We start from the raw sequence: 21,774 nt of genomic DNA on the forward strand, positions 1-21,774 counted from the left end.
AACACTATACAGACAGCACCCTTAGTCTGGATCGAACCCGGGTCTCCGCCGCTGCTACGCCTCCTTCCTTGAGGAGCTGAATCACTTCTATGGCCGCTTCGACAGGGACAATCTAGAGACAGCCATCAAGGCTGTGCTACCTGCCGATCACCAACCCCTCACACTCACCCCCTACGACGTATACGTGGCACTGAGTAGGACTAATGCACGTATGGCTGCTGGCCCTGACGGCATCCCCGGGCGCGTGCTCAGTGCCTGTGCTGCGCAGCTGGCAGACGTCTGGACTGACATCTTCAACCTGTCACTTGCCCAAGCAGTTGTCCCCACTTGCCTTAAAGCCACCTCCATCGTGCCAGTGCCAAAACACTCCACTGCGGCAAGCCTCAACGACTTCCGCCCAGTTGCACTTACCCCCATCATCACCAAGTGCTTCGAGAGGCTGGTCCTGGCACCCCTCAAAAGCTGCCTACCCCCCACACTGGATCCCTATCAGTTTGCCTACCGCAAGAACAGGAGTACGGAGGATGCCATCTCAACGGCACTTCACTCCGCCCTCTCCCACCTTGACAACAGAGACACTTATGTAAGAATGCTGTTCATCGATTACAGCTCAGCATTCAACACCATTATTCCATCAACACTGATCACCAAACTCGGTAACCTGGGCATCGACCCCTCCCTCTGCAACTGGATACTGGACTTTCTAACCAACAGACCCCAGTCTGTGAGGTTAGACAAGCACACCTCTTCAACCCTCACCCTGAACACCGGCGTTCCTCAGGGCTGTGTGCTGAGCCCCCTCCTCTACTCCCTCTTCACCTATGACTGCACACCTGTACATGGTACTAACACCATTATCAAGTATGCAGATGATACAACGGTGATTGGCCCTCATCAGCAACAACGATGAGCTGGCCTACAGGGAGGAGGTCCAGCACTTAGCAGCATGGTGCGCTGACAACAACCTGGCCCTTAACTCCAAGAAGACCAAGGAGCTCATTGTAGACTTCAGGAAGTCCAGAGGCGGCACGCACAACCCCCCATCCACATTAACGGGACGGATGGTGAACGTGTTTCTAGCTTCAGGTTCCTGGGAGTGGAACATCTCCGATGACCTCTCTTGGACCCACAATACCTCTACTCTGATCAAGAAGGCTCATCACACACATCTCTTCTTCCTGAGGAGACTGAAGAAGGTCCATCTGTCACCCTCAGATCCTGGTGAACTTCTACCCGCTGCACCATCGAGAGCATCCTTACCAACTGCATCACAGTATGGTATGGCAACTGCTCTGTCTCCGACCGGAAGGCATTGCAGAGGGTGGTGAAAATTGCCCAACGCACCACCGGTTCCACGCTCCCCTCCATTGAGTCTGTCCAAAGCAAGCGCTGTCTGCGGAGGGCGCTCAGCATCGCCAAGGACTGCTCTCACCCCAACCATGGACTGTTTACCCTCCTACCATCCGGGAGGCGCTACAGGTCTCTCCGTTGCCGAACCAGCAGGTCGAGGAACAGCTTCTTTCCGGCGGCTGTCACTCTACTAAACAACGTACCTCGGTGACTGCCAATCACCCCCCCCCCCCCCCCCCCCCCCACCCCCCACCCCCACTTATTATTATTTTTTTTTATTCAAATCGTTTGCTATGTCGCTCTTCAAGGGAGATGCTAAATGCATTTCGTTGTCTCTGTACTGTACACTGACAATGACAATTAAAAATTGAATCTGAATCTGAATCTGAATCTGAATCTGAATTAAATTTATTTGTCTATAAACGGTGGTTCTGATGTCGAGTTTAAAGACGGTATAGAAATGGCGTCTGTCTACACAATCATAGGTACACAGAGAGTAGAGCAGTGGTCTTGGCTGCACAGCCTAGAGTGGTGCAGTGGGCTGGTCACACAGCCTCTATGGAGTTATAGAGTCATACAGTGTGGAACAGGTTATTTTGGCCCAACTTGCCCACACCGGCCAACATGTCCCGCCTACACTAGTTCCACCTGTTTGTGTTTGGTCCATATTTCTCTAAACCTATCCTATCCATATACCTGTCTAATTGTTTCTTAAATGTTGGGATAGACCCTGCCTTAACTACCTCATCTGGCAGCCTTTCTGTGAAAAAGTTACGCCTTAGATTTCCCTAAATCTTTTCTCCTTCACTTTAAACCTATGTCCTCTGGTCCTCGATTCACCTACTCTGGGCAAGAGACTCTGTGCATCTACCCACTATTATGGACGGCAAGAGAGGAGATTGAGGTGGCTTTGACAAGGATCTTTGTTACTGCTCTAGCCACAAGCTAGCGCCTGGAGGACTAAAGTGGCCAATGTTGTTCTTTTGTATCAGAAGGGAAGTTGAGAGAATTCATAGGTCGGTGAGCCTCACATCAGTGGTAGGGAAACAGTGGAGAGAATTATTCGAGATAGGTTTTACTCCCATTTGGAAGAAAGTGGGCTAATCAGGAATACCCAACAGAGCCTTGTATGTCAGGTGGTGTCTTACTAATTTTTTTGAATATTTTAAAGAGATGTTACAGAGAAAGGTTGAACAAGTTAGGGCTTTATTCTTTGGAGCGCAGAAGGTTAAGGGGGGACTTGATAGAGGTTTTTAAAATGATGAGAGGGATAGACAGAGTTGACATGGATAAGCTTTTCCCACTGAGAGTAGGGAAGGTTCAAACAAGGGGACATGACTTGAGAATTAAGGGACAGAAGTTTAGGGGTAACATGAGGGGGAACTTCTTTACTCAGAGAGTGGTAGCTGTGTGGAATGAGCTTCCAGTGAAGGTGGTGGAGGCAGGTTCGTTTTTATAATTTAAAAATAAATTGGATAGTTATATGGACGGGAAAGGTATGGAGGGTTATGGTCTGAACGCAGGTGTATGGGACTAGGGGAGAATACGTGTTCAGCACGGACTAGAAGGGTCGAGATGGCCTGTTTCCGTGCTGTAATTGTTATATGGTTATATGTTATATGGTTATATGACAAAAGAGATTGATGAAGGTAGGGCAGTGGATGTTGTATATCTAGATGTTAGTAAGGCTTATGGTAGGCTGATCCAGAAGATAAAGATGCATGGGATTCATGATGGTTGCAAGGATTCAGAACTGTATTTTTTTTCTTTGACTGGATCACATGGCACCAAAAAGCTTTTCACTGTACCTTGGTACATTTGACAATAATAATCTAAATTGAACTCAGCTAAACGAAGTACAGTATGTATTCCCAGACCCCTCTGCACCACAACACTCTCAGGGCCCTACTGTACACTGTAAAAATCCCGCCCTGGTTTAACCTCCCAAAATACACCTCACTGGTTTCTGAATTAAATTCCATTCACCATTCCTTGGCCCACTTGCCAGTAAAAATCCTGCTGCAATTTTGGATAACTGTGATACCATGGCAGTGTCATCTGCAAACTTACTTCATCATACCTTGTATATTCTTATCGAAATATGATGACAAGATATGACAAAAGAGGGAATTTGTGCTTCAAAGAATGTGAACTCTAGGATGAATAACAAAATTTGTGCTTAGAGTCTTGGGATGTAGGCTAGGTGCTAAACATCATGAGAGGCATAAATAGAGTAGACAGTCAGAGCCTTTTTCCCAGGATGGAAAAACTAAATACTAGAGTGTATAACTTTAGTGAGAGGGGAAAAGTTGAAAGAAGATGTGCAGGGTAATTTTTTTTACATAGAGGATGGTGTGTGCATTCAGTGCAGTGCTGGGGCTGGTGGTTGAGGCAGATTCACAGTGGCATTTAAGATAATTTTGGACAGGCACAAATGGAGGGATATGGATTGTGTGCAAGTAGATTAGAGTTGGCCTTTGCATCATGATCGGCACAGAGTGTGGGCTGAAGGGGACTGTGCTTGTGCTCCACTGTTTTAATTCTGTATTCAGTTGGCTAGTTCCCCCTGGATGCCCTGTGATCTATCCTTCCAGTGCAGGCTACCATGCTGAACCCTTGTAGACTGTAACATCAATATGTCTATGACCCTGCCCTTTTCAACCTCCTGTCTTAGTCCTTACTTCACATGAGGAAAGATTGGAAAGACTGGGCTTCTATTCAGAAGAAGGAATTTAGAAGTATGAGAGGGAATCTTATCGAAACACTAAGTGCAGACCTGTTGGGTCTGCTTCCCCAACGCAATATTCCACCACTCACCCATTCCCCCAACGCAACCCGTTTCCCCAACGCAATATTTCACCACACACCCATACCTCCAATTGCGCAGGCGTGGCTAATTTCCCCTCATCCCCAGCACTCCTTCCCCCTCCTCTTCACCCTCCCTCTCCTTTCCCCTACGCTCAGTCACTCCCTCCCTCCCTTCCTCCATAACACCTCTCTTCCTACTGCCTCCTTTCCCTCTATCCCACTCCCATCCCACAATCCCCCCCCCCCCCACTATCCCCCCCCCCACCCCCTTTTGTCCTTCAATCCTCCCACTCTCCCTCCTCACCTCCCCAGGTATTCCCCACTCCCTACCTGCCCACTCCCCCTCCTCTCTCCCTCTATTCATCCTCCTCCCCCACTCTCCGTCATCTCCCCCACTTGGTGCAGGAAGGGGCATCGCCGTCCTGGCCGTGGCGGTGACTGATAGGAGAGGAGACCAATCTGCGCATGCACGGTTTTTAAGATTTTTAAACCTTAATAACTTTTAAAATATACACGATTGGAACAAAACTTGTTGCACTTGCAGCACAGGAGAATAGTGAGTAAGGTGGCGAAAAATCAAAGTGCTATCGTGAAGCGCTTTCACGCAGATAGGAAAACCATGCCAACTGGAAGATAACAAGATTAGAGTTTTACTATATGTAGATTGTAATTGGAATATTCTCCTCGCTGCGGGCCACGTCCTCCGGCGGCTGCGGCTGTGGCTGTGGCTGGGCAACGTCGTGTGAGACGGGCACCGCCGGTGATTGACAGCGGACGCGGCCATTCAGTGCGGCGATGGTGCAGGAAGGGGCATGGCCATCCCGGACATGGCGGTGACTGACAGGAGGGGAGGCCGATACCCGGACGTGGCGTCGAAAGACGAGAAGCCGAAGCAAAGAAGTGGAAGCCAAATAACCGAACGGAAACAAAGCCGAACACCAACTTACCGAAAGGGCGTGACGCGTAAAAGCAAATTAACCTAAAGGGCGTGACGCCCAAAAGCAAACTCACCGAAAGGCTGCTCTGCCGAAACGACAACTCACCGAAAGGTTGCATCGCCTACAAGCCAAATCACCGAATGGTCGCTGTGCCGAAAAGTTAAATAATGGACATAACGTAACGGGGGGGGGGGGGGGGGGGGGGGGGGGGGGGGGGGCGATGGGACGGGACTTGTCAGCGATTGGTCCAGACTCCCGCGTCCATCACATCACTGGCTGATGAAGACGAGTGTGTTGGGGTCCTTTTCCCACACAAGCCATGTGACTGGACACTATGAACCGGAGCACCAAGTAGTAAGCGGCCGAAGGAGCGCATCCCTCGGGACAGCCCCCACTCTCCCACGGCCATGACCGCCCTCCGCCTTGTATCCCCCGTGAGGCCGCACTGTGACGGGCTGTGTGTCGGCAGCGCCAGGTGGAGCAGAGGTGTGGGACAGGCTGGTCCCTCCGCTCACCCAGAGTCACTGACCATGATGCACTGCCATCACCCCCCATCACTCACACCGAGTGAATGACACCCCACCACGGCCAGGGGGACAGACGGCTCGGGGTATTGGCAGCCATAGTAAATCGCTTTTAAAACATGGGTGGGGGGGGCACACAAATTCCCTGGCTTGCCGATTACAAGCTCTCTCTCTCTCTCTCTCTCTCTCTCTCTCTCTCTCTCTCTCTCTCTCTCTCTCTCTGTCTCTCTCTCTGTCTCTCTCTGTCTCTGTCTCTGTCTCTGTCCCTGTCTCTGTCTCTGTCTCTCTGTCTCTGTCTCTGTCTCTGTCTCTCTCTGTCTCTGTCTCTGTCTCTGTCTCTCTCTCTCTCTCTCTCTCCCACGTACCATTGTGGCGTAGGACCCCCCCTTTATTCCCAAATCGTGGGTGTTGTGGGCCAAAGGGACTGGTGTCCAGAGGGCTAATATGGACATTGTGGGCTGAATGGATTAGTGGGCTGGCAGCTCTGTCACTCAGGCCTGGTGGGCTGGCAGCTCTGTCACTCAGGCCTGGTGGGCTGGCAGCTCAGTCACTCAGTCCTGGTGGGCTGGCAGCTCAGTCACTCAGGCCTGAAATTCTGCCCAAAACAGGTGAGAGACTCTGTGAGAGAGAAGGGGGAGGGTGGAGAATGGTGGAAATTTTGGACATTTTTCATATTGTTCTGCAGATCACAGCAATGAAGGAGGAAAGTATATCCTGCCCTGGATCTCACAGGGAGCGAATGAAGGGAGGGAGAAAAATACTGGCGTGAGGTTTAATGCTTGCAGGGGGAATACTTACTGATGTCCCAAAGGGACTCCTTTTGGACAGTTTTTCATAATTGTTCTGCAGATCACAGCAAAAAAGGAGGAAAGTGAAATCCTCCCTGGAACTCTTTTTCTGCAAATTTTCCTGGGGAGAAAAATACTGGCGTGGGCCAAAATGCTTGCCCTGGGCTAATACTTACTGATGTCCCAAAGGGGCTCCTCCTGGGCTAGTACAGGCCTAATGGGCCAAGGGGTCTCTTTTAAAAACACATCTGAGTGAAATCTCAGTGAAAAACTCTTTTTCTGGACTTTTCCTGGCCTGACACGGGCCTTTTGGGCCAAAATGCTCCTCCTGGGCTAATACAGGCATTTGGGGCAAAGGGGACTGGTTTGTCAGCTAATAGGAGCCTTGTGGGCCGAAATAGTTTCCACTAATTTCAGGCAGGCTAAACTACTCATTTCATGTCATTTCCATTTCAATTTCAAGCACAGGGCAGACCAAACAGCTCATTGCATTTTCATTTCATTTCCATTGCAGTTTCAAGTACAGGGCAGACCAAACAACTCATTAAATTTTCATTTCATTTCCATTTCCATTGCAGTATCATGCACAGGGCAGGCCAAACAACTAATTTTGTTTTCATTAAGGGCTCACATCTTATGTCTTTTCATTTCTAGCCTTTGTCCACCCCCTCTTCCCTGCGTTACCTGCCAGGTTTTGTCCTTCCCCTCCTCTCTTCCAGCTTTCTTCCCTCCCCCCCTCAACAAACAGACTGAAGAAGGGCCCTGACAGAAGCATCACCAATCAATGTAGTCCAGAGATGCTGCTTGACTCACTGAGTTACTCCAACACTTTGTGCCCTTTTTTTGTGAACCAGCATATGTAATGTACATTGCCTTTAAGGTCCTGCCTTTTAATATTGGCCCAACACCCTAAATTCACTCTGCAGGATCTTATTCCTTTTCCTACCCATGTAATTTGTGCCAATGTGCATCCAAATTCTAGCTGCTCCCCCTCTCATTGAGAGTGCTCTGGTAGCACTCTGAGACATCCTGAACCTTGGCACCACAGAGACACAACAATATCCCAGAGTCCCATTTGCAGCCGCACAATCTCCTGTCTGTCCTTAACTAATGGGTCTCCTGTCATGATATCACCGTCCGACCACATTGGAGTCTGCTATGCCACCATTGCCAGACCTTGTACCATGGACCCGACTGCTGCTCTCCTCTGGTCATGGGGAGGGGTGGGGGGACACACACAAATGTAGACCTGGCACGGGATACTTTGTAACTTTGTCAGCGCCCTTTATGTGGTGACTATTTGCATACATTGGGTATGCAAGCAAAGAATTTCACTGTGACTTGCTACATGTGACAATAAAGTATTCAATTCAATTCCATTCAATTCAACAATATCCAAAAGGATTTGCAGGGAAATGGTCGCAGGGGATTCCTGCACTCTCTGCTATTCCCTTACCCACCCAGTTTCTGTTTGTACGTTAGATATACACCACACCCCACAGCCCCAGTTCCCTCACATAATCAGTCAATGGTGCATCTGGATGTGCAGGTACAATCCACTGGGACACTAGAAGTCTCTCTTACTTTGCACAGCCTGCAGGAGGAACATACCAGTGACATGACTGCCATGTCTACTGCACTAGCAGGTGGAGACCTTGGACCTTAATAATGAGAGGTTGAAGATGTCCATAAAAACTCCAGCCAGTTGATCTGCAGCTATTTTAAGAATGTGCATCAGGACTAGATGCTTTCTGAGAGTTCACTCTCATGAAGAAGCAGCCTCTGTGATTGAGATTGCAGTGTGGGGGAAAACCAATGAGATGTGTGAGGCCCTTAAATCGTTCTGTTGCGGTGGTAGGTGAATTGTTATGGGCAAGACACAAAATCTGTTCTGTTCTTTACTAAGGCAGGAGTTGATATGCGTCATAACCAACCTCTTAAAGCATTTCATCACCACTGGCATTCGTGGCACCGCTCGGTATGTCATCGTACTCCTCTTGGGCTATGGTATTATTGATGTCCTAAAGCAGGTGATTTTTCTGTGTGTAAGGTACTTTGTTAGACTGTGTCCAAGATGGCTGTCGGAAGAGAGAGTGGACGCTGGCACGCTTTAGCTGCCGCTGCTCTCTCTTCACATTATGTTTTTTAAATTTTTTTTATTTTGTGTCTTTGGAGCGATTTCTATCTTTAATTTGTGTATTGATGATGTCCTTATTATTTATTTTTCTCCGATTATATGTTTTTTTTCTTTGTTTTTTTCTCTTCTGTTTAATCTTTGTAAGGTGACCTTGAGATTTGAAAGGCGCCCGAAAATAAAATTTATTATTATTATTATCATTATTATTATTAAAGGCATACTGAAGCATGCCTATGATCACACTTCATCTTGTCAATCCTGATATCCTAGAAAAACCACACACTCACTTCACCCACTTATCTCTGGAAAGCAAAATATAATTTTCTCTGCTCTCTCAGTAAAAATTAAAGCAGCTCATTTTACTAGTTTCCTTTAATTGACAATAAGAGTTGCAAATTAAACTGCAAAGTACTTTTCTAATCTTCCAGCTTCATCTAAATGCTGCATCTTGCTGATTGCATCTAATGGGATCATGGGTCGGTTTCGTGGCAGGAAACCAAAGCAGCAACAAAATTAGCATTTCCCCTGAACAGAATGATGTTTGATCATTGCCTGAGGTCACGTCTTTGTACTTCATTTGTTAGCCAGTCGGTGTGTGGTTCATAGATACACTTAGAAAAAGGTGAAAAGTTTACTAGCTTTAGTCGCAAGAAAAATGTACAAAAATAAGATTTCTTGTTTGATATTGAATTTAGTGGGTCACTTTATCAGTGTAAATACAAAGCACCAGTTATCTTGATTTTATTTAGTTCGTAAAAGAAAAAGAGATGTGGTTATACTGCAGAATGTGGTCTGTAGTTGTATAAAGGCAAGATATGGGTAACAAACTAAAGATAATGTACAAGAACAAGTATAAACCATATATAAACATATAACAATTACAGCACGGAAACAGGCCACCTCGGCCCTTTTAGTCCGTGCCGAACACTTATTCTCCCCTAGTCCCATCTACCTACACTCAGACCATAACCCTCCATTCCTTTCCCATACATATACCTATCCAATTTATTTTTAAATGATAAAATCGAACCTGCCTCCACCACCTCCACTGGAAGCTCATTCCACACAGCTACCACTCTCTGAGTAAAGAAGTTCCCCCTCATGTTACCCCTAAACTTTTGTCCCTTAATTCTCAAATCATGTCCTCTTGTTCGAATCTTCCCTTCTCTCAATGGAAAAAGCTTATCCACGTCAACTCTGTCTATCCCTCTCATAATTTTAAAGACCTCTATCAAGTCCCCCCTTACCCTTCTGCGCTCCAAAGAATAAAGACCTAACTTGTTCAACCTTTCTCTGTAACTTAGTTGCTGAAACCCAGACAACATTCTAGTAAATCTCCACTGTACTCTCTCTATTTTGTTGACATCTTTCCTATAATTTTGCGACTAAAATTGTACACTGCACTCCAGAATTGGCCTCACCAATGCCTTGCACAATTTTAACATTACATCCCAACTTCTATACTCAATGCTCTGATTTATAAAAGCCAGCACACCAAAAGCTTTCTTACCACCCTATCTACATGAGATTCCATCTTCAGGGAACTATGCACAGTTATTATTCCCAGATCCCTCTGTTCAACTGCATTCCTCAATTCGCTATCATTTACCATGTACGTCCTATTTGATTTGTCCCGCCAAGGTGTAGTACCTCACACTTATCACCATTAAACTCCATCTGCCATCTTTCAGCCCACTCTTCCAAATTGCCTAAATCTCTCTGTTTGCCTAAATCTTGCCTTGTTCAAGCATTTAAATAATGATCATTTTGAAAAGCGGGCATTGGAACATTCTATGTTTCTATGGGTTATTGATAGGGGACGATCAACCATGATCACAATGGATGGCGGTGCTGGCTCGAAGGGCTGAATGGACTCCTCCTGCACCTATTTTCTATGTTTCTATCTAATGTATTTCAAATAATGACTAGTGCTTTATTAAATTTCAGTCACTAAATCTAGCAAAATAAATAAATGAGTAAAATGTTAATCACTCAATACGCAGCTGTAAATTACTAAATTGATGAACAGAATCATAGTAATTCAGCATGGAAATAGGCTCTTTGGTCCAATACTGACCAAGGTGGCCTTGTACACTAGTCCCACATGGCTATATCCCTCTAAACCTTTCCTAGCTTGCCCAACCACTCCCGATAGTGCAGCCCCTCAAGTCATGGCAACATCCTCATAAATCATGTTTACACTCTTTCCAGCTTAATAACACCCTTCCTATAGCAGGATGACTAAAACTGAAGACAGTACTCCAAATGCATTCTCAACAATGCCTTGCACAACTGTAACGTAACCTCCCAACGTCTAGACTCAAAATACATGACTGATGAAGACAAAGCTCCCAAAAGACTTTCTGACCCTACCTGTGATACCACTTTCAAGGAACTATGTACCTGAACTCCTAGATCCCTCTGCTCTACAACACTCACCAGAACCTTGCCATTCACTGTGTAGGTCCTGCCCTGGTTTGACTTCCCAAAATGCAACACCTCACACTTATCTCCATTAAACTCCATTAATGGAGCTTCTCTGGTGGTGGTGCGACTCACTGTTGCAGCGCCCCCTACTCTGTCTTTTTTTAAATTTTTTGTCGAGTTAAATGTAGTTGTTTGTGTTTTTTAATCGTGTTTTTAACTGTGTATATGTGGGTGGACGGGGGGGAGGGAAGGGGGAAACCTTTAAAAAATCTCTTCCCTGTACGTGAGACCCAACCTTTTCCCTGTCGGGTCTCCGTTGTCGTTGGGGCCTAGCACCGTGGAGCGGCCTCCAGCCTGAACGACCTGGGGGCTCCAGTCACGGAGCCTGCGGAGCTGCGGACTTACCATCGTGGGGCTGGCCGGCATCGGAGCGTGGGGAGCGGTGGTGACTCGCTGCTGTGGCCCGACCACGTAGCTCGGAGGCTCCAGCAAAGCAGCTTCTGTGGACTGTCGGGACATCGGGAGCTCGCGGGTCCGGGTGGAGAGACCGCTTTCCGGAGCTCCCGCTATGCGACTTCACTAGCCCGTGTCGCGGGGTTGGAACGACCCGGAGCGGAGCTGTACATCGCCCGGCGCGGCTTCATTGCCGTGGGACATTCCAGCACCCGCCGGGGGCTCCAACTTTGTGACATTTAGACCGGGAGCGGGCCGTACATCGCCTGGCGCGGTCTAAAATGGCCGTGGGACTTATTATCGCCCGCCTGGGGCTTCAACATCGGTAGAGAAATGGAGAACAGGGGAGAGAAAAGACTTTGCCGTCCATCACAGTGGGTTCACTGGGATGGATGTTTCTGTAAATTGAATTGTTTGTATGTCTGTAGGAAATTGTCTTTGTTTGTATGGTTGTGGAAACGTAGTTTAATTTGAGCCTCACTGAGGTTCAAATGACATGTAATAAATATTGTATTGTATTGTATTGTAACCATTCCTCAGCCCACTTGCCCAACTGATCAAGATCCTGCTGTAATTTTTGATTACTATTTTCGCTATGTATGAAACTAACCACATTAGTGTAATCTGCAAACATGTGGCATTCTCTATCCATCAGCTAGCTCACCCTAAATACCATGCAATCTATCCTTCCAGAGCAGCCCACCATGCGGAACCTTATCACATGCATGCTGAAATACATATGGACAATATCTATGACTTTGCCCTCATTAATCTATTTGGTACTTCTTCAGAAAATTCAATCAGTTTCATAAGATACGATGTCCCACATACAAAACCATGCTGACTGTTACTGTTCAGATTCCAATTAAAAATCCCCTCCCCCCCCTTAAACCTATATCCTTTGGATCTTGATTCCCCTACTCTTTGCAAGAGACTCACTGTTCCTCTAATTTGCATTTGGTCTCAATCTCACAATGGAGGAGTCCAAGGACAGAAAGGTCAATGTGGGAATGGGAAGGGGATTTAAAATGTTTAAGAAGGAACTGCAGATGCTGGAAAATTAAAGGTAGACAAAAGTGCTGGAGAAACTCAGCGGGTGCAGCAGCATCTATGGAGCGAAGGAAATAGGCAACCTTTCGGGCTGAAACCCTTCTTCAGACTGTGCACCAAATTGTGCAATCTGGTGCATACTATAGCGAGCCTTTTAACTTACACTTGAATGCAATATTTATGCTTTACAATGGATTAGCTATGAATAAGGTTAGACTGAATTACATTCCTAATTACATTCCACAGTAGAGCCATGCTCTGATCAACAGGTGCAGCACATGGATGATCTCAGTATATTCATGTATGGAAATCAGATTATAATCAAACACTTGACCTATGTTGACCAACCTGGATCTAACTGCACACCTGGTACTACTCCTGACCCTGACTCCAGTTGCATACCTTCTCTCATTCCTGACCCTGAGTCCAGCCTTACACCTGGCCCCCTATTCTACCCTGATCAAAGCTGCTTACCTGCTTAGGTTCCCAGTGCTGAACACTCCCATTGTCCCAGCTTTGACTGCACACCTTGTACTATTCCAGACTTTGACTGGATGCACACTTGGCTTTGCTCCTATGCACTGACAATATATCTGGCCCACGCATAAAGCCCCATATCTGACCTATTACTTAACCTATTACGTTAAGCACCCATTAAGTCCATAGGGGCTTATCTAATGCGGTAATCTTTTATGGGGCACTTCACAGACCAAATTTTGTATAACAAAATTTGCTACAGACATTGGCTTCCTTGTTATCTAACATGCTAGTTATTTTGTCAAAGAAGTCATCAATTGGTTGAACACAATTTCTCATCCATAAAGTTATACTCACTCACTGTATAAGTATTCTGTTACCATTTCCTTCATTTCCCAAACAAACTGACCTGAAGTCATTTTCACTCCCAATATTTTCAGTATTTTGCTGTCTTCCTCTCAGCTGGGCCTTTTCTGAAATGCAAAGTCCAATAACTATATATTTAAGCAATATTATGCTATTAAATGTGATCTTAAGAGTACATAATATTTTCTGTGATATTCATAACACAACAAAGGTAAAATATCTTTGTTTTGATTGCACCTACCAATATGCATAAAATATTACATTACAGTTAATATGTACCTAGGGCAAATCTTTGTTCCAATACTCCCCATTCCCAATTACTTTTACATTGAGGTGATTGAAATCCAAGTGAAGTTTAAATGGCATCAGAAAAATAAAACCTGATGATAATAAAATTGATGATATTCATTACGTGGTTGGTTGGAGTCAGTATCAGCAGAATTACTATATTAAGCTTTGAATCTTCAGATGTCCTGGTTCAAGCTAAAACTAAAGACAGATAATAACCTCCTCACACATTCCCTGCAAATATCTCTGTCACTTCTTTAAAATATGCCCCTTCTTTGAACAAGCACTTAAACATCGCATCTGAATCAATTTCCATCCGATTACACTCCTTGAGGATGTTCATCTACGTGTTCAACTAATAAAACAATGAGATTGGGGACATTTCTATTCAACCTGTCATTGGGGGGGGGGGGGGGGGGGGGGGGGGTTAAACAAACATAATAGTTGAGTGGCAAATGACAATAGTCCTACCTTCCCAATATTTAACTGAAGGATATAATGGGTTATTGGGGCTGTATGTTGTGACAGGCAGCTTGACACCTTGCATGTCATTTCAATATTATACTAATCCCATCCCCCTGGATATTCCAGATTAATAAATTAAAGTTTTGTCAACTAATTACAAATCAGGTTAATTACAAATCAATAACATCAGCCAACTCCGAAACACGAAGCGCTGAGCATTGGGATCCAGACATCATGGACAACTGGTCACATCCACGCTAACATCTGGCAGTGCTCTCCGTCTGAACCAGGGGCCACGGAGCATTTTTTAAAGTGGGGAGGTTGAGCGTTCACTGACCACTGGCCTTGCGGGGTACCTGGCGAGGGAGTGGAGCAACCGAGTGGGGGGTGGTTGTGGGAGGGAGGTGTCCCTCGCACGGTAAGGACTTTTTGAAATTTGATGTATTAAAATCATATTTTAGTGCATTGTACAAGTATTATTTCAATGTTTTTTGTTTGAAGTATATTAATGTGGTAACTTTTTAAGGGGTAACTTTTTCCACACAAAGGGTGGTGGGTGTATGGAACAAGCTGCCAGAGGAGGTAGTGGAGGCAGGGACTATCCCAACATTTAAGAAACGGTTAGACTGATACATGGATAGGACAGGTTTGTTGGGATATGGACCAAAAGCAGGTAGTGCAGCTGGGACATGTTGGTGGGTGTGGGCAAGTTGTGCCGAAGGGCCTGTTTTCGCACTGTATCACTTTATGACTACATTATGCATGAATGCATAATCTATCCAGGAACCTATCCAGTACATTAAATTTGAAAAGGGACATTACAAACCGGGGGGAATACAGTTGTTCACCAAAACTCCACTTCTGAGGTGTGTAGCTGGGCTCGGCTTATCAAAAGCTTGAATTACACTGGATGTTACATGAGGTTGTTTCCCCAGTTTTTTTTTAAGGAATTATCAAAACATATGGTAACATATTTAATATTTGGTTGTACATCAACTGCTTTCTTATATGTTATTAATATATTAATGCTGGCCAGCTAGATGACATCACAACAAAAAGATGCCAGAAATGTTATTGGTTCATTTCCCAATTAGTTCCCATTATGATTACTAGGCCCCCCTCGGTCATGACTGACCATGGGTGATACATCCTAGTTCGTGGTCGGTTGCAAGCCTGGGTGATGTCATATGGAGGACAGGCTGTTGCCCATGCAGCATGCCCCCCCTTTCCACATCGCTGATCGATCCAAAGGAACAGCAGGGCCGTTACAGTTTGGCACCAGCGCCGTCGCAGGAGCTGCCAGAGCGAGGTTGGGGGCTCTGAATTTTCTTGAGTCATTACTTCTCGAGCCTTTTCCATGCCTGGATATGGCCACAACGCAGTGGAGGTTTTAAATCAGAGTTTTCCCTTTCCTATATGGACTGCCTTCCCAGGCTGACGAGCCCCATCCACCCGAGTTCCCAGTATAATGATCAGCTATTGAAAAAGTTAGAGTTCAATGAAATGTATTGATAATGGTGACTTTCTGTAATCAAAGTGTGTACCGTTGGTCCAGTCTCTATATTTTCATCGCCTTCCTTTGGAAAAATATTCAATACTGGTAATTCCAACTTTATGCAACTGTTGTGGACACTGTTGCAATGCAGGTCATTAAAGACATCATGTGCAAAAAAATAAATCATTTGATTACTTGATTAGTGCGGCATGGCAGCATGGTAGTGTGCCTTACAACACCAGAGATTGTAAAAAATAACTGTTTCAGGACTGGACGAGGGTTGGTCAAGACTATAAATAATGATCTCCTTTTCTTTTCACTATTTTCTCTCTCAACTTTCTTCATTTACTCGTTTTCTTTCTTCACACACTATATATTTCACATTTTTCTATCCTTTACTATCTAACTTATTTTTCTTATTCTCATCTTTTTTCAATGTAACAAAAAAAAAAGAAGTTGTACTTAAAATGTATTATGAAAATATATATTAGGCACTTTGGTGCCATATGACTGTGCTTACTTCTAATAAAATAAAATATTTAAAAAAACCAAAAAAACACCAGAGATCCGGGTTCAATCTTGGCTACGGTTGCTGTCTGTCTGGAGTTTGTACATTTCAGATTCAGATTCAGATTCAGATTCAACTTTATTGTCATTGTGCAGTGTACAGTACAGATACAAGATACAACAAAATGCAGTTAGCATCTCCCTAGAAGAGCGACATAGAATATGAGCAATAAATAAATATATTTACGTGCATACAGTCATAGTAGTGCATTTTTTTTTTCTGGTGGAGGAGTGTCCGGGGGAGGGAGGGGGGTGGTTGGCAATCAAATGTAACAGCCGCAGGGAAGAAGCTGTTCCTGGACCTGCTGGTCCAGCAACGGAGAGACCTGTAGCGCCTCCCGGATGGTAGGAGGGTAAACAGTCTGTGGTCGGGGGTGAGAGCAGTCCTTGGCGATGCTGAGCGCCCTCTGCAGACAGCGCTTGCTTTGGACAGACTCAATGGAGGGGAGTCAGGAACCGGTGATGCGTTGGGCAATTTTCACCACCCTCTGCAGTGCTTTCCAGTTGGAGACAGAGCAGTTGCCATACCATACTGTGATACAGTTGGTAAGGATGCTCTCGATGGTACAGTGGTAGACGTTCACCAGAATCTGAGGAGGCAGATGGACCTTCTTCAGTCTCCTCAGGAAGAAGAGACATTCACCCTGTGACCACGTGGGTTTCCTCTGGATGCTCCGGTTTCCTCCCACACTCCAAAGACAGATTTTGTAGGTTAATTGGCTTGATAATATTGTAAATTGTACCTAGTGCGTGTAGGGATAGTGTAAGTGTGTGGGATTGCTGGATGGCGCAGACTCATTGTTTAGAGATGCAGCGCAGAAACAGGCCCTTTGGCCCACCGGGGATCCCCACACATTAACACTATCCTATACCCACTAGGGACAATTGTTACATTTACCAAGCCAATTAACCTACATACCTGTATGTCTTTGGAGTGTGGGAGGGGACCGAGGATCTCGGAGAAAACCCATGCAGAGCATCCGGAGGAACCGTGATCACAGGGAGAAAGTACAAACTCTGTACAGATAGCACCTGTAGTCAGGATCAGATCATACCATGTAGCTTTAGATGCTTCATTGTCAGATCAAAGTGAAAATGTTCATTGATGATTGCAAAGTTTAGATCTTTTCACAACTTCTTGGTGAATGAAGCAAATCATGACTGTATTCAGCAAGACCTGAATAACATCAAGACATGGGCTGATAGTGAAAAATAGCAAAGTGCGCAACATTGTGAGGTGACGATGAACTTCAGCATGAGAGAAACTGACTATCCTTCACAATCAATGGCACCACCGTCATTGAATCCTGCATCACAAAATATCTTGGGCGTTTTCAGAAATTCAACTGGATCAGCTGCATATATACTGTGGCTGTAAGCATGGGCCAACTGGATATAGAATTAACTTCATAGAAGTAGCAATGTTACAAAAGTTTGAGATTTTAAAAATCAAGTCTTTAATTTATCCCATCAGATAAAGCATAACAAGAAGTTTAATTTGACATCTAATTCACTTTCATATCTTAAGTATTAAAAAAGTTATGGCCATTTTCATACTCGGAAATTGGCATCTTGTTCCCTATTTCTTTTTCATTGACTTAACACAAAAGCTGTGATCGAGGACATTTAAAAGCCGATAACTTTCTTACAATTTAAGAGAACTGAAAGAAATGTTCAGTTATTATAGATTGAAGCATTCTGAAACAAATATGAAACAATCTTACTTAGATGACGAAATTAAAGCATATAATTAGTTAGTTACCTAATTGTAGCTAATCACAAATTTCAATTACTAGATCTATCCACTTCTTAAGAATAGATTAACATTTTTAAATAGCCTAAGTTTCCAAATAACATTCACACAAGAATTCAGAATATAACATAATTTTAAAATCTCATTGTCATGGGTTTATATGCCAAATGGAAGGAATTTGATGTTTAATACCTGTAAATTAATGGCCATTTAAATCAGCTTGCGAGTGGGATTTTCTGGAACGGGACCATTTGGAACGTTCAGGCTGGGGTGAATTTAGTCCCCCGTATCGGCAGCTAATACACTGCCAGTTCTTCGGGGGAAAAAAATCACCGTTTCGCAACTTAAAATGTGAATTAAATACATCTTAAGAAACACTTTTATACATAAAAATAAACTACTTTCTTTTACCTGGTCCTCCATAAAATCCGTCCCAGTTGTCGGCATTGACGGCTGCAGAAGCTGATTTTCAAGTTCAAGTTCAAGTGAGTTTATTGTCATGTGTCCCTGTATAGGACAATGAAATTCTTGCTTTGCTTAAGCACACAGAAAATAGTAGGCATTTACTACAAAACAGATAAATGTGTCCATATACCTTGATATAAATATATACACACATGAATAAATAAACTGGTAAAGTGCAAATAACAGAAAGTGGTTATTAATAATCAGAGTTTTGTCCGAGCCAGGTTTAATAGCCTGATAGCTGTGGGGAAGTAGCTATTCCTGAACCTGGTTGTTGCAGTCTTCAGGCTCCTGTACCTTCTACCTGAAGGTAGCAGGGAGATGAGTGTGTGGCCAGGATGGTGTGGGTCTTTGATGATACTGCCAGCCTTTTTGAGGCAACGACTGTGATAAATCCCCTCGATGGAAGGAAGGTCAGAGCCGATGATGGACTGGGCAGTGTTTACTACTTTTTGTAGTCTTTTCCTCTCCAGGGCGCTCAAATTGCCGAACCAAGCCACGATGCAACCGGTCAGCATGCTCTCAACTGTGCACCTGTAGAAGTTAGAGAGAGTCTTCCTTGACAATCCGACTCTCCGTAATCTTCTCAGGAAGTAGAGGCGCTGATGAGCTTTTTTGATAATTGCGTTAGTGTTCTCGGACCAGGAAAGATCTTCAGAGATGTACGCCCAGGAATTTGAAGTTCTTGACCCTTTCAACCATCGACCCGTTGATATAAATGGGGCTGTGGGTCCCCCTCCTACTCCTTCCAAAGTCCACAATCAGTTCCTTGGTTTTGCTGGTGTTGAGGGCCAGGTTATTGCGCTGGCACCATATGGACAGTTGCTCAATCTCTCTTCTATATTCTGACTCATCCCCATCAGTGATACGCCCCACAATAGTGGTGTCGTCAGCGAACTTGATGATGGAGTTCGCACTGTGGTTGGCTACGCAGTCATGGGTATAGAATCATTCCAGCAATTAACTTGTTGGGTGAATTTATTTTAAAAACACACAGAAATCTTTATACTGTCCCTAACTTACCTTGTCAGCCACGGTTGCCTCCTACTCCCCTTAGAATCTTTCTTCCTCTTTGGAATGAAATGATCCTCCATCTTCTGGATTATGCGCAGAAATTTTCATGAAATTCCTGCCATTGCCATTCCTGCTAGGATCCTTTTCCAGCCGACCTTGGCCAGCTCCTCTCTCATGCTGTCACAGTCCCCTTTGTTCAAATGCAACATTGACACTTCTGATTTAACCTTCTCCCTCTCAAATTGCAGATTAAAACTTATCATATTATGGTCACTACTTCCTAGTGTTCCTTTACCTTGAGTTTCCTTCTTAAATCTGGTTCATTAGACAACTCTAAATCCAGAATTGCCTTCTCTCTGGTAGGCTCCAATACAATCTGCACTAAGAATCCATTTCGGAGGCACTCTACTAACTCCCTTTCTTGGGGTCCAGAACCAATCTGATTTTTCCAGTCTACCTGCATATTGAAGTCTCTCATAATCACAGTGACATTACCTTTGTTACATGCCAATTTTAACTCCTGGTGCAACTTGCACCCTATATCCAGGCTACTGTTTGAGGCCGGTAGATAATTCCCATTAGTGTCTTTTTACCTTTACAATTCCTCAATTCTATCCACATCGACTCTACATTGTTAGTCCCTATGTCACCCCTCGCAAGAGACTGAATTTGATCCCTCACTAGCAGAGCTACCCCACCACCTCTGCCCACCTGCCTGTCCTTTCTATAGGATGTATAACCCTGCTATGAGGTAAAAGGGGGAACGTTTAATGGAGTTTTATTTACACAATGAGTCATGGGGATCTGGAACACACTGCCAGGGGTGGTGGTGGAGGCAGATACAATTGTGACATCTAAGAGGCTTCTGGATAGGCACATAGAAGTACAGGGAATAGAGGGATATGGATCTTGTATAGGCAGATGACATCAGTTTAACTTGTCATCATGTTTGACAAACATTGTGGGCCGAAGAGCTCTTCAAGTGTTGTTCTATTTTCTACATTGCATGTTCAATCTCAATGTCACAGGGATAGGAATACTTTATTGTCACATGTGACTAGGTAAAGTGAGATTCTTTGCTGTATACCTCATGTATAGCAGCCACCTACGGTGCTGACAAAGTGACAAAGCACGCGGCTCCTCCTTTTGTTCCCCCCTGCAGTGGTTTCCCCACACCGGTTCCCATTGTACTTTGTTCCCTCCTGCAGTGGTTTCCCCACACCGGTTCCCATTGTACTTTGTTCCCCCCCCCCCCCACATTGTTCTCCCCTCCCCCTCACAGCCCCCCCCCCCCCCCCCTCACGCCGGGTCCTCCATTGTTCTTCCCCCCACATGGTGGTCCTCCATGCTCTCATCGACCGTGAGACGACGCTACCGCCGCGAGGCTTCACCGCTGTCGATGCCCTACTTCACGGGCTCCACGGTGCTGACCCGGGCCTCAGCCGCGGGCTCTGCCGCTTCGCCCGACCTGAGCTGCTATCCGTGAGGACCCAGGATTCTACGTGGCGATTTGGGAGGCTTCGAGACCGCAGTGCCTCGATAAAGGCCTCCAACCGCATTCCCAGTCCATAGCCGCTGCCTGTCGGGAAGCCTTCCCGCTGCCTGGGCCGTCAGGAAAGAGTGATACAGCATGAAAACAGACCCTTTGGCCCTTGCCTACCACAGTGCCACATCTCCACTAGTCCCACCTGCCCATGTTTGGCCCATATCCCTCTCAATCTTTCCTGTTCAAATGCTTTTTAAGTGTTGTTATAGAAGCAAATCTCTCTATATTCTGTTGTATTTCTGAAGTAAGGATATTACTTTTCACTTTGAGGATATCAGTCTTTGAACGAACAGTGACATGCTATTTCTTCTCCAGCAATTTAAGCAAACTTTAGAGGATGTGAGTTGCTTATAAATTAAACGGCTAAACTTATTCTTTGTTTGTTCTTGCCAGCAGTGCTCAGCATGTGAAAATAAACAAGCCTTCAAGTTCTGTTCAGACTGCAGTAAGTGGCTATGTAGTGCATGTTCAGAAGAGCATTTGCATGGGACAGATACAAAGCATCATAAGCTGTTAACCTCCGAACACACTGCAGGTAAGGGATTGTACAATTCCTGAGAACCACAAAATGTGATAGGTCCTGCAAATATATGGTAGACAAAAATGCTGGAGAAACTCAGCGGGTGAGGCAGCATCTATAGAGTGAAGGAAATAGGCAACGTTTCGGGTCGAAACCTTTCTTCAGATACCGTTCCTACAAATATATTCCACGAAGTTGCCAGTCACTTTGAAGATGTGATATATCAGTTGCTTACACATGGGAGACCATATTTACATGAGAGCTGTCATTTTGTAAATTTACAACTGCAGCGTGCCACATCGGCAGCCATGCCACTTACTTTGCCGTGCTATTTATCATAAGA

General features: G+C 45.0%; 1 protein-coding gene across 4 annotated transcripts in view; it reads left to right on the forward strand.

Moving 5' to 3' along the window:
- LOC129705968 (tripartite motif-containing protein 66-like) overlaps positions 1–21,774 on the forward strand; it is a 249,841-nt gene that overhangs the window by 120,772 nt on the left and 107,295 nt on the right. For 3 of the 4 annotated variants that reach the window (XM_055649939.1, XM_055649937.1, XM_055649940.1), the window contains exon 3: positions 21,305–21,446. In XM_055649939.1, coding sequence (XP_055505914.1) covers positions 21,305–21,446 — 142 coding nt within the window. The remainder of the gene's footprint in view (positions 1–21,304; positions 21,447–21,774) is intronic. The other variant, XM_055649938.1, reaches the window with a different exon arrangement.

This window comes from Leucoraja erinacea, chromosome 18 (genome assembly GCF_028641065.1).
Source record: "Leucoraja erinacea ecotype New England chromosome 18, Leri_hhj_1, whole genome shotgun sequence".
In the NCBI taxonomy this organism is placed as follows: Eukaryota; Metazoa; Chordata; class Chondrichthyes; order Rajiformes; family Rajidae; genus Leucoraja; species Leucoraja erinaceus.